Source organism: Amblyomma mixtum, chromosome 8, assembly GCF_055824585.1.
Source record: "Amblyomma mixtum isolate Tamu chromosome 8, ASM5582458v1, whole genome shotgun sequence".
NCBI classification, from domain to species: domain Eukaryota; kingdom Metazoa; phylum Arthropoda; class Arachnida; order Ixodida; family Ixodidae; genus Amblyomma; species Amblyomma mixtum.
In genome coordinates this window covers 143,707,307-143,729,384 of record NC_143019.1, presented here as the reverse complement: position 1 = coordinate 143,729,384, position 22,078 = coordinate 143,707,307, and the positions used below count along the sequence as shown (strand labels likewise).

General features: G+C 48.5%; 1 protein-coding gene across 1 annotated transcript in view; it reads right to left on the bottom strand.

The window, feature by feature from the left end:
• The window catches only part of LOC149334684 (sarcospan-like), a 106,218-nt gene that overhangs the window by 37,989 nt on the left and 46,151 nt on the right, over positions 1–22,078 (bottom strand). The window contains exon 3 of the mRNA XM_089555294.1: positions 4,482–4,574. Coding sequence (XP_089411420.1) covers positions 4,482–4,574 — 93 coding nt within the window. The remainder of the gene's footprint in view (positions 1–4,481; positions 4,575–22,078) is intronic.

Below are 22,078 nucleotides of genomic sequence, written 5' to 3'. Positions count from 1 at the left end.
GTCATGCAGCAAGGTGTATATGTTTGTGCTTGTGTATCAATAAACCTTCAGTTGAAAGCGCTCGTGTTGTCCAAGTCTCTTCTCTGTACGTGTTTTTTTGCGCTTGTATGTGTCTGCTAATGAGTGAATTAGGTTTTGTTGAAAGGGATCCCACACTGCTGCAGCATACTCAAGCTTTGAGCGGACCAGTGACTTATATAACAGTACTTTTAGGGAAGAAGGTGCCTCAGAGAAATTACGTTTTAGATATCCCGGCATGCGATTAGCATTATTAATCACGTAAGAAGTGACCATTTGAGGTTGCTAGTAATATGGATACCAAGATATTTGTAAGATGAAACAGGATCTAGAGGGACATTATTAAGGTGATAGAAAGGTAGCTGGCCTGAAGTTGCTGACACACGCAGAAATTTACATTTTCTGCGTAACGTTGGGGAAAAAAATACGGGCCCAAAGCGAGGAATCGATCCGCGGAACACTAAGTTACGAGACGGGCGAGCTGCCTTAGCGCTTACCAAGGTGCTCTGTAGTTTTTTTGCGTGTGCGCGCACGCGCACGCGCACACACACACGCGCGCGCACAGACACACACACACACACACACACACGCGCACACACGCACGCACGCACGCACGCACGCACACACACACACACACACACACACACACACACACACAAACACACACACACACACGCGCGCGCGCGCGCACGCACGCGCACGCACGCACGCACACTCTTTAGTAGACCACACGCTTAAAAACATAAGGGTTTACTGAAGTTTAGACTGGGGACAAGTCTTCTTCATAGTATCTTGAATAAACAGCGCGAACGAAGACGAGCACAAAAGACAAGGAAACGGACGACACAGAGCTGTGTCGTCCGTTTCCTTGTCTCTTGTGCTCGTCTTCGTTCGCGCTGTTTATTCAAGATGCTTAACCAACTAGTCCGCCAAAACGTGTTCTTCATAGTGCTACATGATTGTTCCAGGCGAATTTTATAAGCGTTGGAAAAACGCTATTACAATGCGCCTGAGTTAAACACCCCCCGCCTAAAAAAAAATGCCAAAAATGCACCACCAATCACAATCCATAAGGCTGTCCAGTTGCCGTGCTTCGGGTGTAGCATAAAATGCCGGAACATACACACGCACAGGCAAACACATTCCATTGGAGTGGAGTTTCCAATAAATTCTTTGTCCGCAGCACGTGGTGCCTCGGTCAAAACACGTTTTGTACGCACGCACGACTGTGCGTGCGTATACGACTGTGTGTGTGTGTGCGCGCGTGCGTGCGTGCGTGTGTGTGTGTGTTCCGACTTTTTGTGCTATGCCGCCGAGGTACGGCCACTGGACACCCTTATGGATACTTCACCACGCTTTAAGCTCGTGCCATTTGAGAGCGCAGCTCTTTGGCGCCCGTTTCTGCGTTTCCCGGCGTCGCCGTTGTCCGTTGTAACCAGCAGTGGACGTTTAGAGGTGCTTTAAGCCGAAACCAATGGAGCGGGAGCATGAAAAGCAGACGGTACAATTGGCAAATTGGTTTTTGAGTAAAGGAAATGGCGCAGTATCTGTCTCACACATCTCGGTGGACACCTGAACCAGAAGGAAGGCGCATAACTGCTCTCTTGGAACCGTAGACACCTCAATCGTGCTTCAAGCTACATGGCGGTAGTGACAGATCTGTATGCATGCGTTGGCATTGACAACGTTTCGCCAGAAACGCGGCGCTGAAGCCACAGGCCGTCGACGTTCGTTGTGTTAATTGGCGTTGGCGTTGACAACGATTTACACTCCGATCATTTATGGAAAGGAAATGCGCATAAGTGGCTCCCTGGGTCACTGGACGCTTGAATCGCGCTTATAGGTACGTGGGGTAATGAGAGAGAGATGTGGGCTGCCTGCGTAAGCGCTGAAAACGATGAGGGAACTCTCGCAATCAACCATTACTGCCACTTGCCAGGGTAGCTAGGTGGGGACTTTAATGTAGATATAAAGACGAGCGGAAATTTCTTACCACTTATGCGGGAGAACATCCCGCTCCTCTCGCTCGTGACTACCCCCCCATCTTTCAAGTATCCTCTGTCCGCACGTGACAGTGACTGTAGCTCAGCCCGAGCCAGTGGGCAGGCCCGTGCACTTTCCTTTTCGCCCTTCTTACAGTCGCAACAACAACCTCGCTAAATACTTCCACAGGTTGAGAAAAAACAGTGCTTGCAGGCAAAGGACCAGAACAAGAAGGACACACAACTGCGCTGTTGTGTGTCCTTCTTGTTCTGGCAGCGCAGTTGTGTGTCCTTCTTGTTCTGCTCCTTTGTCTGCAAGCGCTGTTTTTTCTCAAAATGTACCCCAACCAACTCGCCCAGCAACACACCTTGCTCTACTTCCACAGACCTCGTCTTTGAGAACCAGGCATTGGTGCAGCAAGTCGAGCAAATATCCGTCTATTTCTCCGTCCGCAAATCTTCCTTCATGACAATCAAGAACTGTTAGTGGAGGGTTTCGTGAAGAAGGAATATGTGAGAAAAATAACAAGTCTGTAATTGTACATACATGTCTTGCTCGAATTCTTTGCCTCAATCTATCGAGAACCTCGAACAGCTGATGAGCTGCGCTCAAATTTCGCATTCGCAAGCAACGTAATCGTCGGCAATCTTTTTGTCAAACATTTTTTTTGTGTGTGTGTGTGTGCGTGGGGGGGGGGTTAAGTAAAGCGCATTGTAACAGCCTTTTCTCAACCCATATAAATACTCGTCTGGTGTAACCATGCAGCACTCTTAAGTGATTGTAACTTCCATCCATAGCGTGTTTTCTGTAAGATCAGCCGCAATGCATTCAAGACAACAGCGCCACACAAGTGGAAATACCTAGCCCGGCTGGAAAAGATGCTGTTTAAGATCTTTATGGGCGTTACAGTGGTGCTATGAGTGCCCACCCTAAGGGCACGTCCGACAAACACTGGTAACGGAAACCACAAGAAAAGCAAAGTGGCAACGGTGATCAATTCGGACCTAAAAGAAATCACCAGCCTGTCAATCCGGAACTGTACGGTAGTCGAGGCCGAAGAGGCAGCCGTGGCTCTAGCGGCAGCGGAGGGCTACCGATCCAACAGATCCTTAACAATACTTACCGACCCACAAGCTGCACACGGCAGAATCAGCCACAGCGCGCTCAGCATTCTCCGCTGAAGTGGCAGAACCGAAAACAACCAGGCCAAACACATGATAGTTTGGGTGCCGGGGCATACCGACATTACGGGAAATCAGGAGGCGGATAGGATAGCTCGAGGGTACGCAACAAACCGAGCATCCAACATTCCCGACACCGCTGCGGTACCCGAGCCGGTAGCCCAAGCTATACAGACATTCTTAACTACTAGAGAGGGACCAGACGAAAATACCCGCCCCCGCACAAACAACTCAATAGAGAAGACGCCGTAGCATGGCGACAGTTACAAACGGGAACATTCCCGTGCCTAAACATCCTCAGTAAAATCTACCCCACACAGTACAAGAGCGAGTGCCCGTGGTGTGGAGACAAACCAACATTATACCATACCACATGGGCATGCCAGAAAATAAACAAGCTACCCATAATTGAAAACCCGAGTGCGGAAGAGTGGGAGAGGATGCTATCCAGCGACATCCTGAAAGTCGGACAAGGACTAGTCAGGCGTGCACGCAGGGCAGCTGCCCTCAGCGGAGCCCTGGACTAGGGAACCGACCCTGATGATACGATGGAAGACTCCTGCTGAAGCCGCAAAAAAAAATCTTGTAAGATAGAGCAAACAAACGTTTTCCACCACCTCGTCCAACAAAGAGAAGCTAGCTGGGCGAGTTGGCAACTATAGCGCGTCGTACACAGCGCGAAGAAGCAGAAGACGCTCGTTCTATACACACGGGCTGAACGTGCATGGCCACTGGCTATTTCGAAAGAAAGAGATGGAAAGGACGATGTTATTGTTAATTTTAATCTCACAACTTTCATATCCCTTACTCACAAGAAATGTTGCCACCAGTGATGTAACATCTACTGACCTCTCCTTTTGGTACAAGCGACACAGGGAACAAGAGCATCGGCTGTGTAGATTTCCGTCGTGCGCGTAGTTTCGCGTCAGCCAATTCTATAGACGTAGAGAAATTGAACTGCTTCATCGCAAATAAAGTTGCTCTGTGAGATTCGCTGTGTTTTATCTTTCCGTTTAGGGCTGTCTGTGCTGCAGTTAACAGTTTCAGTTCACAACCACTAGCCTGGTTTTATTTGTGAAAGCGGCATATTTGCATGGTGACTAGTTGGCATGTTGCTTATTACTGAGGACTGCAGGGCAGGTTTCCCTGAATTACCGAGGTGCGCTCATCTACTTGGTAAGACAGCCGTCCGCAATATGCAGGGCAAAACAGCCCGTTTTCACGAAATGCGACACGGAAGCTTTAACCTGGCTTTAGAGGAGAAAAATCGCCCGCCTGTGCAGGTGCGGAATGCCTTACCTTGAGAACAAAGATGGGCTTGCGGTTCTGTTGGCTCTTGTAGTTTGTGTTGCTGTAGACTGCGAGGATGCCCACGATGCCGGCGCACAGCAACTGTGGTGGGAAAAGAAACGAGGAAAGTTGTTAATGCTCGTATAATGGTTAACTGATAACTGAGCTTCCACATAACTGCAGTGTAAAAAAGATGAGCACAAAGGAAGAAACACCTAGGACACAGACAAACGCTGCACTCACAACTGATTTTATTTTATTTGGCCAGCAATGGGAAATATAAAGGCTCCGCCGCGAATGTGCGGGCAGGAAAGTACACGTGCCACCGTCAACAAAAAAACAGATTATCACACCGTGAGATACGTCTTACCATGTGACAGAGGAAAGATTATATTCTGCTTTGTACCAATGAATAGAACTATCGCTTACGCAAAAATCGCCCTTTTTCTTTATATGGCAAGCTTCCAGTAGTTCACGTGCAGTTTGATCTTTGCTTTTTCCTAGAATCCTTGCACCGTCAAAATGCGGCGAACAATCCTGGTTGGTTGGTTGGTTTATGGGGTTTAACGTCCCAAAGCGACTGAGGCTATGAGAGACGCCGTAGTGAAGGGCTCCGGAAATTTCGACCACCTGGGGTTCTTTAACGTGCACTGACATCGCACAGTACACGGGCCTCTAGAATTTCTCCTCCAAAGAAATTCCAGCTGCCGCGGCCGGGATCGAACCCGCGTCTTTTGGGACAGCAGCCGAGCACCATAGCCACTGAGCCACCGCGGCGGCGCGAACAATCCTGGCAAGGCCTGCAATGTTTAACGAAGTTAACATCTTCATCATTGTCAAAATTTCTTTCATGCTCCTTCAATCGATCGTTGACGCATCTGCCAGACTAGCCGTCATAGGCTTTTCCGCATGACAGTGGAATTTCATATACCACTCCTGACTGGCAGTGTACATGGGGCTTGGTATGCTTTTTCCCGCATCCAGCTTTAGTAGCCTCCTCATCGGAGATACGAGGGCATAGTTGGCCGAGCTTTTTCGGAGCCGAAAAAACGAGCGGCACCCCAAACCTCTTCGCTACTTTCTTCACGTTATGAGAGACTGTGTGCAGGTAGAGGGCAACTTCCGGACGCACAGTGCGCTCAACTTCCCTCCTCTTCGTGTTCGCACGATTTATCTAGTGCAGATTCTAGCCATAAGTTCACAATGCTTCTTTTAATTATTTCACGGTGTGCAGACTGATATGGTAAAAGTCGTTTCTGCACACGTGGAGAGTACCGCCAACGCAGGTGATCCCCACCGAACTTGAAATCAATATCTAAAAACTGTAGAAAATTCTCGTTTGGAACTTCGCAAGTGAAGGTCAGAGGGAGGAGTATGAGAGAGCAGTATAACTGAGAGAGAAGTATGTGATCGCGTGGAGCACTACTGGTTGTGGCAGGTCTTTATCCGGTTCCAAATACGCAGAAGAGCTGAAACGCAAAAAAAGCCGTTGCAGGTGAGCAAAAACAGAGACAGGTCTGATGGCCTAGTTTTATTCTGTTTCTGCTGCTGAAAGCAGAAGCGATAAGCCACCAACTATGAACCCATGCCGACACCGATCTTTCATTCTTTCTTTCCCTCTTTCCCTCGCCCCTCTGGCTATATAATACTCCTTCATCCGAGAATAAAGCGTGATTCTCCGGCCTGGCTACGCTGTCTGATGCATCAACCGGGAGCGGCTTGTCCACCGACACCGCCGTCTCAACAGTGGCGACGAGGCTGAACCAGGACATCGGGCCCAGGACAGCGGCACACATGGGTCACAGGCTACCGGACTTCGATGATGAAAAAGATAAGTGGCAAGCTTACCTAGTGAAAGTTGAAGCGTACTTGGAAGCCAATGAAATCACAGTTGACGCAAAGAAAAGGGCCTTGCTCAAAGCCGCCCTTGGGACAAAGACAGTTCAAGTTTTGTGCAGTAAAGTAGCGCCCCCAAAAGCAAGCTCGCTGAGCTACGATGAGGTGGTCGACACTTTGAGCAGCTACTATGATCCTACACCGAACGAGATAGCAGAAAGTTTCAAGTTCTTCAACCGCTATCAGAAAGAAGAGGAATCCGTGCAAGAATTCATTGTTCCTGTACGACAAATAGCACAGAACTGCAATTTTTCGTCTATGCTAGACAGAATGATCAGACCGCATCGTGTGCGGCGTCAGATCGAAAAGTTTGCAAAAGCAACTTCTGGCGAAAAAGGACCTGTCGCTAAAGGAAGCAGAGGCTCTCGCGCTAGCTGCAGAAAGCGCCGAACTTAATTCACGGGGCATAACCGGAGAAGTTCTGGATGCTAACGTGCTCATTGTAACTCGTCGGCGCAAACCAGAGAGAGAAAAGCCGAAGTTCAGGCCACAAAAGCAATGCCAGTGCTGCGGGAACCATGGCCACAAGACGGAAGCGTGTCGCTTTAACAGACGGCAATGTTTCAAATGCAGACAGTACGGTCATCTAGCGAGGATGTGCTCTTCATCGGACATTGTTAACAGAACCGGTACCATGGAAGCGCAAGCGCAGCAGGAATCTGAGGACATGATAGTAGTACATCGCAGATTTGGTCTCTCCGCACGAAGCAGACACTGCTACCGCCCATTCAGAAAACATTCACGTGGAACGGCGTTGACCTAAAAATGGACATTGATACCGGAACCCCAGTCTGCGTCATTTCAAAAGCTATCTATGACAAGCATCGTAAGGAATGGCCTCCGCTTGCGAAATCGCCGATAAAGTTGTTGTGCTATCTCGGGAAGCTACCCGTGCTTGGGGTAATGAGCATGGACGTGTCTTATCAAGCAGCGACAGTTGAATGCAACCTGGTGGTGTTAAACTGCAAAGGCCCCAGTCTTTGTGGTCGGGATCTATTGCAGAAAGTGGATGACACGGGAACGGCTCTCCTTCACGTCAAGGCGCAACCCAACAAGGCCAGCACAATTCCGCCAGCTGCCCCGCTACCGGCTTTGGCACTACTGACCAGTTAGGCCGATCTTTTCACCGAGACCACGGGACGCCTGAAAGGCCCGCTAGCCCGGATTCATCTCAAGAGCGGATCGACTCCGAAGTTTTTCAAGGCAAGGAAGGTTCCTTTTGCATACAAAGAGAAAGTGTCGCAGGAGTTGGATAGGCTCGCGGAAGAGGGGATAATATCTCCAGTGCCATATTCGGAATGGGCCACGCCCATTGTTCCCGTCTTGAAAAAGGACGGCTCGGTGCGCATTTGCGGAGACTTCAAAGCTACACTAAATCCAGTGTGTGAGATTGAGCAATACCGGCTGCCAGTCATTGACGATATGTTTGCCAATTTAGCGGGAGGAGAACGGTTCAGTGTGCTATATCTGCGGGATGCCTATAACCAGGTCGCGCTTGACGAGGATTCGCGGAAACTGACAGTCATTAACACTCACAAAGGGCTCTACTGCTACAATCTGCTACCATTCGGTATCTCGTCGGCGCCAGCAATCTTCCAGCGGAAAATTGAATCGGTACTCCAAGGGTTAACCGGCGTGCAGGCCTACCTTTACGATGTGCTGATAGCTGATAAGAGCCAAGATGACGCCAACTTGAAAGCAGTGCTGCTGCGCTTCAGGGAACATGGTATTAAGCTGCGCTCTGATAAATGTTGCTTCGCCGAGCAAGCAGTAACATATCTTGGTCATCGCATTGACAAAAACGGGTTGCATCCAATTGAGAAGAACATCGATGCTATCAGACTAGCCCCTTCTCCACGTAATGTTACAGAGTTGCGTGCTTTTCTTGGATTCATCACGTTCTACAATCAGTTTCTCCCTAATCTGTCCACATTACTTGCTCCTTTGTACAAGCTGCTGACGAAAGAAGCCAGGTGGATGTGGAGCGAAAAAGAGCAAGCTGCATTCGAGCTGGCAAAAAAGGCTCTTTGCGCAGCTCCTGTGTTAACGTATTTCAATCCGAAGCTCGAGCTACTTTTGGAATGCGACGCCTCTCCTCACGGGGTAGGAGCGGCACTGTTCCATCGCATAAATGGAGAAAACAGGCCTATTGGATTTCGGTCCCGGACCTTGACTTCGGCTGAAACGAAGTATTCACAGATAGAACGGGAAGCGTTAGCTCTTGTCTACGGTGTTTCACGTTTCCGTGACTACCTACTTGGCACGGAGTTCACCCTGGTCACGGATCACCGTCCTCTGCTTGGCCTTCTGCGAATGGATCGCCAGGCCCCAGTCATGACCGCCGCCAGAATACAAAGATGGCGCTCTTAATGGGAGCATACAAATACAAGCTGCTTTGCAAGTCCGGTAAAACGATGGTCAACGCGGACGTCCTAAGCCGTTTACCTCAAACCTTGCAGGAAACCGAGACTGCACCAGAAGGCGACGCAGAGTTTGTTCTCGCCATCGACCAGTGGGACCAGTCGGCCATCACCATAAATGAATTGCGGTCGCTTACAGCAACGGAGGAGGTGCTATCCCTTGTATGCAGGTCGTCCGTGAGGGTTGGCCCAACGCATGTTCAAACGGTAACTCTTAGATGATGGCTTTCTACAAAAAGCGGCAGGAGTTATCTGTTCAGGATGGTCTCCTACTGTGGGGATATTGTGTAGTAATCCCCAAACAGGCAAGCGCTAGATTGCTGATGATGCTGCACGAAGCCCATCAGGGCGTCTGCACCATGAAGAAGGTAGCGCGGTCTAAATTTTGGTGGCCGGAGATTGACCTGTATATTTGCTGAATTGCCGCTCAATGCAGGAACTGTGTCCAGGCTTTACCAATGCCACCAGCTCGTGAGCCAGTGAACTGGCCGGCAACCGAAGAAAAGTGGTCCCGTCTGCACCTGGATTTTGCTGGACCTATCAGATAAAATGTTGCTAATCGTGGTAGATTCCCACAGTAAGTGGATCGAGGCAATTCCACTAGCGCGTGCAACGTCAAGTAGCACGGTAAACGCGCTGCGTACGCTCTTCAGCCAGTTCGGACTACCGCGCACTGTAGTAACGGATAATGGCACGCCCTTTACGGGGTCGGATTTCGCCACATTCATGGAAAGAAACGGCATTGCCCACATTCGGACACCGCCCTACCATCCTCAGAGCAATGTACTCGCAGAACGTGCAGTCAGGACGGTGAAGGATGGATTAAAGAAGATGCCGGGCGTGCATCTCTCAACCGCACTCGCGCGAGTTTTGTGTCGTTACAGGAATGCCCCGCGGAAGTCCGGCCTTTCACCTTCAGAAACACTGTTAGGTTATCGACTACGCACTCGACTTGACATGTGTTTTCCTCCCAGGAACAAAGCTGCGCAGCTGTGCAGAGAAGCTAAGAGAACTTCGGACGACGCCAGCTGGAGTTTCGCTCCGGGGGACCCAGTACTAGTCCGTAACTATGGAGTGGGTGACAAGTGGACACCCGGAAAGGTGAAGTCGACAACAGGCGCTCGACTAGTGACTGTCAAGACGGAAGATGAGGTGGTGGTTCGTCGTCATGCTGATCAAGTCCGCAAACGCTACGACGAGGGCTCCACACACACAGGGACAAACAGTCAAGCAGCAGTACCATCGGACCATCCGCTGGCTGAACACAACGCACCCACGTCAGCACCCGTTGACCCTGCACCCCAGGAGACGACGCTGCGCCGGTCAGCCCGGGTGAAGAAACCTGTGGATCGCTATGGCTATTAGGAGGAAGGGATTCTGCTGATAGCAGAAGCGATAAGCCACCAACTATGAACCCGTGCCGACACCGATCTTTCATTCTTTCTTTCCCTCTTTCCCTCGCCCCTCTGGCTATATAATACCCCTTGATCCGAGAATAAAGCCTCATTCTCCGGCCTGGCTACGCTGTCTGGTGCATCAACCGGGAGCGGCTTGTCCACCGACAACGCCGTCTCAACAGTTTTGAAAGGCACCTTTTTATGAATTGCCTAGAGTCACTGGAGAAGGATTCGTTTGAAGCATTCATCGCACCGCGAACGGTCAATGGCTGTCGCAGGCCAACATTGCCCGAACATCGAGCACAAGCTTTTGCGGATAGTTTACAAAGAGCGGCACTTCTTTAAAGCATCTACTATGTCCTCTAGAGCTTGCAAAGATCCACAAAGTAGGCCGAAACGAACTGCTTAATATCTTTTTGCCGTTTGGTTTCAGTGTTGTCGATATCCTCCAAGTTCGCCGTCACATAGGTTAAAAGGTTTTTAAGCTAGCACTTATTATTACAAAGTTACGAAGGCAGATACGCAAGGCCCCACAAAGGTAGTTTCTGCGCTGGAGACGTATGGCGGCGGCACCCATTGCAGATCCTTTGGCGGGAATAAGAGAAATCCTGTAATTTGAAAAACACTTCCAGTGACTGATGTGTTCCGTGGGCCATACCAGCGCACGCGAAAGTGAAGAGAAAAATCCATCTCGCATGCGTAGCCACTTCACAACCACGCCTAATATACAGGGCCTTTAACCTAAGACTATACGCAGTTTTTAAAAATAGGCTCTTTGCCTTAAAATAGCACTTTTTCTAGCATTGCATCTTCAGCCGTGTAGTACATCACAATAGAGCTGAGATGTGCTAACGGGAACCTATTTAGCAAATACTGAGGAGTTTACCTTATAACTATTGCTGCTGGGCTCCTTAGTTATTGAGAGTCGTGTAGCTCACCGTAAGTATTATACATAATATTTTTTAGAATTTCGACTCTTGGCGATGTAGACCACCAAATTCTGGCAATTTCGACGAGTTACGTGCACTGGGGAGGTTGCTTTGCCTGCAAGCTTCTCGAAAGCGCGCGAATTTTGGCGCGATGTAGCCAAAATTTGTTGGGCCGCAGCACCGAAGGTAAACACGTTTTCCAAATTGTAGACCTGATATAGATACTACTTACGGTGCGCTACACACCTCTGCGTAATTAAGGAGCCTAGCAGTAATAGTTAAAAAGGTAGCTCTTCCATATCAGTTAACCATCTTCCCAGTTAGCATAACCTACCTGACCTATACCTTTAGGTTGGCGCATGATAGCCTTAGATGCTTAGGAGCCACTAAACCCAACAAAACAGTTAGCACATCTTAGTTGTATTCTCATGTACTACACAGTTGAAAACGCTATCCGAAAAAAGCGTTGTTCTGAAAGAAAAAGCCTGTTTTTAAAAACTGAGTAAAGTATTAGGTGAGATATCCTAATTGTCGCCACAGACTACCTGACACGCTATGCCGAAACCAAAGCGGTGCCGGGTGGCACATCGTCTGAAATTAATTGCGCAGTTCTTCATGCATCGCTTTTTTCTGCTACACGGCGCCCCGTCCAGCGTAATCACAGCGCAGCTCATGCACGAGGTATTCAAGTTGAGTCATACCAGCCATCGCAAGACTACTGCCTACCACCCCCAGTCCAATGGGCTCACCGAGAGACTCAACAAAACTATAGCAGACATGCTCGCTATGTACGTAGACGTCCAGCTTAAGACTTGGGACAAGATCCTTCCATACGTGACTTTCGCGTACAATACGGCCGTACAAGAAACCACTCACTTTACGCCATTTCGCCTTGCTTATGGGCGCGATGTGCCCACCATGTTGGATGCCATGTTTCCATGCACTGCCGACGAGCGGGCGCTCACGCCACACGCCGAAGAATTTCTCCAAAACGCGGAGGAAGCCCGCCAACTCGCCCGCATGAACATCAGGAGGCAGCAGGGCTCAGATGCACGCCGCTACAACCAACGACACCGCCAAGTCGAGTACCAACCGGACGACCAAGTGCGGGTATGGACCCCTGTCTGTCGCCGAGGCATGTCGGAAAAACTCCTATGTCGCTACTTCGGCCGCTACAGAGTGTTGCGTCGCATAACATATGTGACTTATGAAGTTCTGCCCGACGGTTCTGTGCACAGTGCGCTCCGTCGACCCCAGCCTGAAGTAGTGCACGTACTGCGTATGAAGCCCTTTTTCACGCACTAACTTACCGCGCTTCCACAGTTGTTTCGGTTTCTGCTTTTTCGCAGAGGCCCGTTTTCCCCCTGTCATTTTGCCCCTTCGATTGTTGTTCCCCTACTCCCTTCAGTTAGCTCGTGGCGTCGTAATGGTTTCCCGTTTTTCTTTTCTTTTTTCTTCGGGAGTGGGAATATTGCCACCAGGTGGCCCCAGGTGGCATCAGAAGACAAAGAGGTGAGAGTTGGCTCACGCGCCCTGAGAGCTGGTTCTGTTAGCGCAGCTGGCGAACGGTGTCTCCTGCCTTGGTTCCGGGACACTATATAAGTGTCATTTGCCTACTTGGTACATAATTTTCGGAAACATGGCAGCATGAAACGGTGTCGCTTCACTGTCATGCATCAGACAGCGCGATGGAAAGTTTCGCTGCACAGGCAGATATTTAATACTTGCTGGGGTGCTAACTGGTGCATATTTTCTTAAAAGGACTTAGCGCCATAGCTCCCACGACGCGTCTGCTGCATGTGTGGAGGTACTTTCAAGGTATTCCCCGTTTCGTGAGCAGGTACAGCTCTGGCAGAGCCTACAAGTACGCAGTCGCGTCGCCAGTGCTGCAGTAATGATGGCAATGATAACTACAGTCCCGCAGTGCACAGTTTGTGCGCCGAAGGGCAGCTTCCTGCGTACCACGGGACTGTGCCAACTCGTTCTCCTTTACTACGTCGACTGTTGTGCTTCTTCGGTGGTCTGTATTAGGTGAGCTAGGCAGGCCCTTGCAGAAGAAGTTGCAAAAACGAATAATCAAGTACTAGGCTGTGCCGGCGGGGTCGTGTCCGCAAAATGAGTAGGCAGCAGTTGTGGCCAACTCATAAGAGTAGGGGTGTGCGAATATTCGAAATTTTCGAATATAATTCGAATATTATATTTTTAGTATTCGTATTCGATTCGAAGTCCAAGTATTCGTGTTGTTTCGAATTTTCGACAAGACGCGAATATTTGTATCCAGCCGAATATTCTGTTGCGAGCACCGGCGTTCATTTCGGTCCGCAAGTCCTATCTACTGAGACATAACAACATGGCGGTGCCCAGAGCAATGCGTAACGTTGGGCCATGCAGTAGCTGACTGCACTGGTTAGCTTCTTTGTGGCTATACCTGCGAAGCTGGTAAAGTCAGAGCTGTGCACGAAATACCTCGCAATACGAGCCAGTTCAGTGCCAATTGAGAGGGCATTTTCTGTGGCTGGAGAAGTCGTTTCAGCTAGAAGGGAACTACTTCTACCTGACCATGTGGAGCAGCCGGTTTTCCTTCACGACAACCTTTTATGTTCATCCCAGCAAACGCGCTTTTGTGCTTATGGCAAGCTAGCCTTGATCAATGCCGTGTACCAGCCATCTTCTATGATATTTCCACTCTTCTAAAAACAGTGTTCGAGACTTTGATACTTTTTGTGCAGCCACACACACCTTTTGTGCTCATTTCATCACTGATAGTTGAACTGTGATGTTCTTGGGTGCTCAAATAAGTGTATTGTAGTGTTTAAATGTGCCTGTCCTTGATTATTCGATATTCGATTCGATATTCGGAACCAAGTATTCGTATTCGATTCGTATTCGAAAAATTTGATATTCGCACACCCCTACATAAGAGGTATCGTCAAAACGAGTGGTGGCACTCGAAAGAGGATGCAAAAGTGGCGCCAGATTTGAAAATGCCGGAATTGTGGGGCCACGTGACCGGAAGTTTAAGCCGAGCCAACGCGTGGTGCCAAACTTGAAAATCCGGAATGAATACTGAGAGCAAACGAGGGAAAATGTGCAGTTAATCGAAATCCTATAGGAGGTGTCAAAAGTGAATTAAGGTGAATTAAGGTGCATTAATTGCGAATAAAGGCGGTTTAATCATGAATTGAGGTTAATTGAGATGCATTACTGCGAATAAAGGCGCTTTATTATGAAATAAGGTGAATTATTGCGATTTAAATGTGAAATAATGCTACATTAAGGTGAATTAAGTGTGCATTAAGTGGATTACTTTTAATTGTTTGCGAAATAAGGGGCAAGGAAATGAATTAATTCTAAATGAGGCGGGTAATTAAGGAACCAATTAAAACCAAAAAGCAACATGAAATCAGGAGGAGTCATGGCTTTCGCATTATTCCAATGCGGGTTACCGCAGTGATCTCGAATTTTTTACATACCAATGCGGTAGAATCTAGGTTGTCGTGTCACAAAGAAAATCCGGTTCCTCTCTCACGAAATTCCCTGGTTGCTTGAGAGGTTTGTGACGTCAACAACACCACATGACCACCAGTGAGCCAATCATAGGGCACCGTCAAATTTCAAAACATGACAGCCCCCAAAATTTCAGTTTCCGACCATCCGTAAAATTTGCAAAGCCCCACCCAAATTTATACAAGCACGCCCACTCCAGGGAATGTGCATCTTGAACTGACTACTCATGTTATTTGTTTTTACTAACGTATATACCCACTCCTGCTATGTCTCTCCTCCGAGGAAACAGTATTTTTAAATAAATAAAAGGGCACGTTGGTCACACAGCGCTGTGTCTCGTCCCTTCTCTTCCTGTGCCCTCGCGCCGTTGCGCTGTTGCACTAAAAGTTTAGAAAATGGATTAAGGTGGATTAGTGGGGTGGATTAGTGCAGTTAGATAGGATAATCCAATGGAAGGTACTCAAGAAGGTGATTATAGGTGATGTCTGAACCACACCATATAAGGGCAATGGAACCAACCGGGGTTTCGGCGAGAAAAGTTGGTAGAACAGCATGAGACAGTCGTTGTGTAAGGACGCCATAACAAGCAACCTAAATGCATTTTCTTGTTTTTTTATTTTTAAGTTGTTTAGCAAGTTTTTCAATATTTGACCAATTCATTCAAATATTGGTGTGGTATCTGGGTCACTATCGACAGCGACGAGGTCATGGTGTCGTTTGACGTCATATCACTGTTCACGAGTGTTCCCGTGCATCTGGCTGTGGATGTGTGCCGATCAGTTCTTCAGAACGACGACGGTCTGAGTACCAGAACACCTATCGAGCTACCGGACCTGTTGAGGCTGCTGCAGTTCTGCCTCGAAAGCACATACTTTGTCTTTCGGGGTACTGTCTACAAGCAGGTTCACGGTACTGCCATGGGAGCATCAACCTCGGTTACAACAGAAAACCTTACAATGGAAGCATTGGAAGGCCGAACTATGGCTTTGTTCCAGCCACGCCCGAAGGTCTTTTTTCGTTACGTTGACTACTGCTTTTGCATAATCAAAAAGGATGCCTTGGCTGCTTACACGAACCATTTGAACAGCATGGAAGATTTCATTCAGTTCACGGTCGAGGAGATTTCTGGGCGTCTTCCTTTTCTGGATGTTATGATTCAGTGATGCAATGACCGAATGTCATTCAAGGTGCACAGAAAAGACACGCACACAGGCCGGTATCTTCATTTTAACTCGGTCCACCCTACTTGCCACAAGCGCTCCGTCGTTTCTACCCTCGTCCGACGTGCGGAAAGAATATGCTCGGAGCCTCAGGATAAAGCCTCTGACCTATGCCAAGTACGCCACGAGCTCAACGAATGTGGCTACCCAAACCACTTTGTGGATGCTGCTATACGCCAAACAGCCAGGCCATCTCAGCCCGCTCGCATCGCATTCCTTGCCGTGCACGAGCTGCCATCCCTTACGTGCCAGGCGTGAGTGAATCATTGGCTCGCACTTTTCGCACATATGATGTGCATATAGCCCACGTTCCTGCGTGCAAGCTTCGTCATGAGGTGGTGGCCGTAAAAGACAAGATGAAGAAGGAAAGATTTCCCGGCGTAATTTATAAAATCCCCTGCTCAGACTGCGATTATTCCTACATAAGGGAAAGCGGAAACTTCGAGAGACGGCTGAAAGATCACAAGAATGACGTCAGAAGCAAGAAGGTGGCATCCAACGCACTTGCTGACCATGCCGAAAGCGCAAAGCACAGTATCGCTTTTCTCACGGCCGCAGTTATGGGCCGTGAGAAAAACTGAACGTCACGCCAATATCTGGAGTCCTTGTTTATACAGACAACACACCACACGCTGAATCGTAACATCGGTAATCTGCCGCCCGCGTACGCTAGATGCCTGCGGCGATTAAAGCGGCGTACTTAAGCTCTATGTTGGAAATTTTTTCCTTCAATGAACAAGGCTTCCATGCGGAAGCCGAAACGTCTGTCATATTGACTACACCTTTTTGGCCGGTTCCTCTTTATTTTTAACATGTATCTAGGCTTGAACTTCTTGAAAGAGCCCTCGGGTTCGCCCACATTCCTACAAGAGGCCCTTGGGCTGTTACTGACAGCCACCGAGGCAGGGGATTTCTTCTTTTCAAATCTTTCGTAATAGTCACTATTCTGAGTAGTGCATTGTATGTGCCTCTGTATGTGCATCTAAAGATGTGCATCTATGCACATACATCATTGTATGTGCATCTAAAGATCTGTGCTGACCCATGCCAGGGAAATTTTTCTTCGCCCTCAGCCTGGCCCGGCCCACCAAGCGTGCCCTTACAAAAAAAGTTTTTGACAGTCTATAGAGTGTCTATAGACTTCTGTCTATAAAGTCTGTAGACTGTCTATAGACAAAAGTCTATAGGCAATACAAATGCAATAGTCTATAGACAATCTATAGATTTATGGCCACACGTTTAGTAGACTTTTGTCTATAGACAGTCAATAGACTATGAATAGACAAAAAACAATGTCTATAGGAAGTCAATAGAGTCAATAAGAAGTCTATAGACTGTCTATAGACCTTTTTATAAGGTTTGCGGCCTGATTGCGGCCCTGAAGCGGCGCACGTGCTCAACTGCTCACTCTATTCGGTTCAGTTTAATCTAAGCGCAAGCTAAAATAATCTCGATACCACACAGTTTAATACACAGTATTTCAATTGAGGTCCTCAGGCGAGAAAGCTGTTTTCTGACATATTTTAAGGGTGCCTATCGGGGCTCGCGCATAAGGCAGCAGCAGTCGTATTAAAAACAGGAGCGTGCGTTCATTGTCCAAATGTTTACTGAATGAATACAATATACTCTTGCTGCTATGGCCAATGAATATCCCGACAAATTACCGCTAGCAAGCATTGATAACACGTGTATACGCGGGTAACACAAACATACATTTCACAGTACAGGATGATTTTTTTTAACCGTTACAGATTTTAAGGCGGAAGCCTTTAATGTCTCATCGTTGTAAGCAGCAGTTGTCGACAGAAATGTCACGCTTTTCAATTGGTGGAAACGGTCGTGACGTCACAGTGCGCGAATTTCAAACGGGGCCAATTGCACTTTGGGTAGTAACCATACAACCAATTGAAGGGATCGTATAGTGGTGCTCCAAGTAAGTGGGACTGAGCTTAGTTAGTTCCTTAATTACCCAATTAGCCTAACTAGCTTTACTAGTCAGGCCATATAAATAAATAAAAGCGATTAAGAAATTGGTCGAGCTCAGGAATCGAACCCCGGTCTTCGGCGTGAGAGACGAGCACGCTATCCACTCCGCCATGCCAGCTCGATGGTTTGGAATGAACAAAGGCGCGTCTAGTGAATACGGTGTCTTCACTCACTCTCATCCTCCTCCATTCCCTTCCGGCGAGGTTTAGGTGTCCACCGACAAATGAGAGACAGATACATTTCCTGTCCTCAAAAGCCAATGTACCGACGAGCGAGGCGTAGAACCGAATGGGAGAAGGCGTTCTATGGACTCCTTGGCAGCGTTGCAAGACGCTGTCGCGTTCCACTCTTAGGGGCGAAGCTTAACATCTTAACCACACATCAGTGACCACACATTAGGTCAAAAAAGTGCCCCCCCTGAATTTTGACGGGTGTCCACCGAGATATGTGAGACAGTTACTGCGTAATTTCCTTTCCTCAAATACAATTTTCATTTTCTTCATTACGGCTCCTCTTTATCTATCTTCTTTCACTCCCACCTCCCTTCCTCTACGGTGCGGTTCAGGTGTCCACCGAGATGACAGAGAATTACTGCGCCATTTCCTTTCCTCAAAAAGCGTTGCGTTAAAAGGGCAAGGCATCGCGCCGAACGGGTGGTGGCGTTCCGTGGACTCCCTGGCAGCGCTACAACGCGCTGTCGCGTTCCACTCCTAAAGGCGAAGCTTAAGCGTCATTAATTAGCAGTTAATTAGCATTCAGGCATTAATCAGTAATTAACAATTAATTAGTGATTTGCCATCACTTAGTAATTAGTACTCAAATATATGTGACGCCACCAGTGCCACAGAAACAGCGAAGGTGGTGCGGAAAACGCTTCCGCCTCTACCCACTTTAGACAGTCAAAGTGCCCCCTGCATTTTTTCATTTTAATAACGGAGTGTATGTCGGGGCGGTCTGTTGAGCTGAATTTCACAATAAGGTGGACATAATTTACCTATTATATATCAATAATTAGACGACTAAAAACTTAAAATACCCGATGAACTAGTTCTGGGTTTTGGGGGCAAGGTTTTATTGAGATATTTGTGGCTGTGGACATCACAGGCGAGCCCTGTTTATAAACATTCTTAATAATCAATGTGACTGGCAATAATTATCGAACATCGAAAACCTTGTTGAGTTGGCTTTCCTCCATTACCTAATTATGACATAACGTCACCGCGCGCGGTATCGTTGTCGAAATCAAGTTAACTCCTTCTGCATCATCACCAACTGCGCCTGTATTTCATGAATAAGAAGAGCGGGAGACGCCTTTTTTTTTATAAATGTGCAATGCGGGTAAAACTGCTTTTCAAATGCACATTTTTTGTCGTGAAAGAAAACTTAAATAATTGTTGGCGTTTAGCTTTCGTTAAACCTGGTAGGTTGCGTAAGCATCCATAGCGCTCCAGTCGGGATCATCACCGGTTGTAGACCGTTCGGTTTCGGTAGAGGCGCGGTGCGCCCGTCTAGCAGCGTCTTGAGCGCGCCGCTTAGCAAGGCGCTGTTCGCGTTCTTCATCTGTCTCCGAAGCCCGCTGTCGTTTCCTGGCTTCGTCAAGCCGACGTAGCCTCCCTTTGTTTATCAGGTGGCATAAGGACGGAGCCGTTGTTGTTAAAACTGAAGGAACAGCGCACGGAAGACAGGACTAAGGAAGGGACAAACACAGCGCTGACTTGCGACTAAAATGCTTTATTGCTCGCACGCAATAAATAGGCGAAAAAGGAGCACAATCAACAGATACGGCATCAGTGATGATTGTCAAGAAACACAACAAACAAAGCACACAATCGCACCCTACACTAGCGTACTTAACTGCTAAGATAGTCAATTTCTTTTTGTGTTAGCGTGATGGAAGGCTTGCTGACGCAATTGTCAAGACCCCGGTGAATTAAAAGAGCTTCAACTATTTCCCGCGTACGTTGGTCCTTATTTTTATACACTATTGTAGTACGGTTGAAAAAAGGGGTGCATTTACAAGAAAGCCAATGTAGAGCCAAATTGCTTTTGGGGGGTGGTTTTAGGGAGCGTTTATGCTCACTTAGGCGATCATTTAGGCAGCGCCCTGTCTGGCCAAGTTGTTGTTGCTGCGACTGAGAGAAGAATGAAAAGAAAAATTGCACGGGCCTGCCAACTGGCTCGAGCCGAGCCACCACCGCTGGCACGTGCAGACAGAGGAGAGATAAAAGATAAGAAGAGTGAAAGAAAAAAGACGCGCGTCGCAGCAACAACCGCGACGGATCCGGCAAGCGAGCGAACGCATTTTATGCACCCTCCCCCCCCCCCCCCCCCGTTCTCCAGCCTCCTCTCCACACTCCGCAGCTGGCGAGGGCAGCGCCTCCACTCGGCAGCGGCGCGGCTACAGCTGTAGTGCGCCGCGGCTCGTGCCGCCCTTCAAGGTCAAACGTGCCTCGCGGCCGCCCCGACGCGACGGGCTGACACCTGTCGTAATATTGCTTACGCAATAAAACACAGCCCACCTTGGATGTTGACGGCCATTGTTTTTTGCAATATAACCTTGTCCATCTAAATCGAAAATAAGAAGTGCATTCGTAAATTTAGGTTAAATATTCGTTTAATTATCGACTCTTACGAGGAACAAAATGTCCGCCTTGCAGTAATTGGCACCTTAATCCTTGGTAACTAATCCTTCGAATTATTGATGGAGGTATGACACCACTGCCAGAATGCAGCACTCAGTGACGGTTGTGGGGACCGGATATATCGCGGATAATTTTATAGAGCTGTCGCGTTTAGAAGTTAACCCGCGCTTTCCCCGGTCTAGCTACTGTGTAGCGCTTTCCCCTGGCTTCCTGGAGTGCGACCTATCCGATCCTACGTCTTCGATGAGCCTACCCTGGGCTCGCCCAAGCCGTGTAATACATGGTCGCAGCATCTGGGAGCATCGGCTTCTGTTGTGTTTAGAAAAAAATTTATTTACATATGTACACATGCCAAGGTTACCAGGTACAGTGACATTTTCAAGAACACATGACAATAAGCATGTAAGGCGAGCCAATTAAACAGCTACCATAGACATCTCTAACTAATATGAATTGCTCTTGGGCGATGTAAAACAGAATAGAATACCTATTGACACTAGGGTGAAAAGGCAATAATTTGACATTGAAATATTTAAAGAGACACCTTAGCGCCAGTTTGGCCTAAAAACCAGTACAAGACGACTATTATTCACAGAAATGAATGGGCATGACCATTGCCGGAGGAACTCTTCCTCACCCAAGAAAAAGAGTTCCTCGGACAAAAAACTGATGAGCTCCCGTCGGAGACGGCCGAGAATCGGCCACACAGCGCGGCGTCGAAAGCCACCAGCGACCGCGGCGCATCGACTGCGCCATAAACTAAAAAGACCCGCAACAATTAACAGGCGAGCAAAACGGCCGCTGGGGAATCGGCCGCGGGAGACGAAGTACGAAATGCTCTGCCCACGGAATCCCGCATGAACCGCGCGCCAAAAGACACGCGCTACCACGCAGGTGACTGTAGCGTGGCGATTAGATTCCGGGAGTGGGCAATTCGGACAGATACTGGAGCGTAAAACACCCCATCGCTCTAACCGATCACAAGTAGGGAGCACTGCCCAGCCAAGTTTCCAGACAAAGTCGCGTGGATGGTCTGGGAGAGGTGTCGACGCTAAGCGCGCCCACTGAACGCGGCGCATAAGTGAGCGGCGAGCCGCCGGCACAACAGGCAACAATAGCGAGCCCATAATGTCCACCACACGGTCTGCGACGATGTTGACATCAGGTGCTACTGCTGTTACATGCCTGTAAAAGGCCACTGACGAGGCATAGAAAGCGGAAGGTTGCTCTGACTGAGGTCCATGATTAACAGGGGCCGCGGGATCCAAAAAGCGTAAAGAAGGGCCCAAAAAGTACCGAGTCAGGGTTCGCGCCGGAGACGCGTTTCCTAGCAAGATACGCAAAATACCCTTTAAAGCTAACAGCGAGGACGTAACAGACAAATTTGGAAAGGCAAAACCTCCTCTCTCCCGTGGTTGTCCAAGAACAGCACGAGCCACAAGCTCGGTACCGCCTGACCAAAAAAAAGAAAAAACTGTAGTCTGCACCCGCCTTATGACACGGAGGGGTGGTTTAACAGTATAGCAAAGGTACCAGAAGGCACCGAGAATGACTGATTGAACCAGGTAGCGCCTCTCAAGCAGAGGCAGGTCGAATGTCTGCGCCCTTC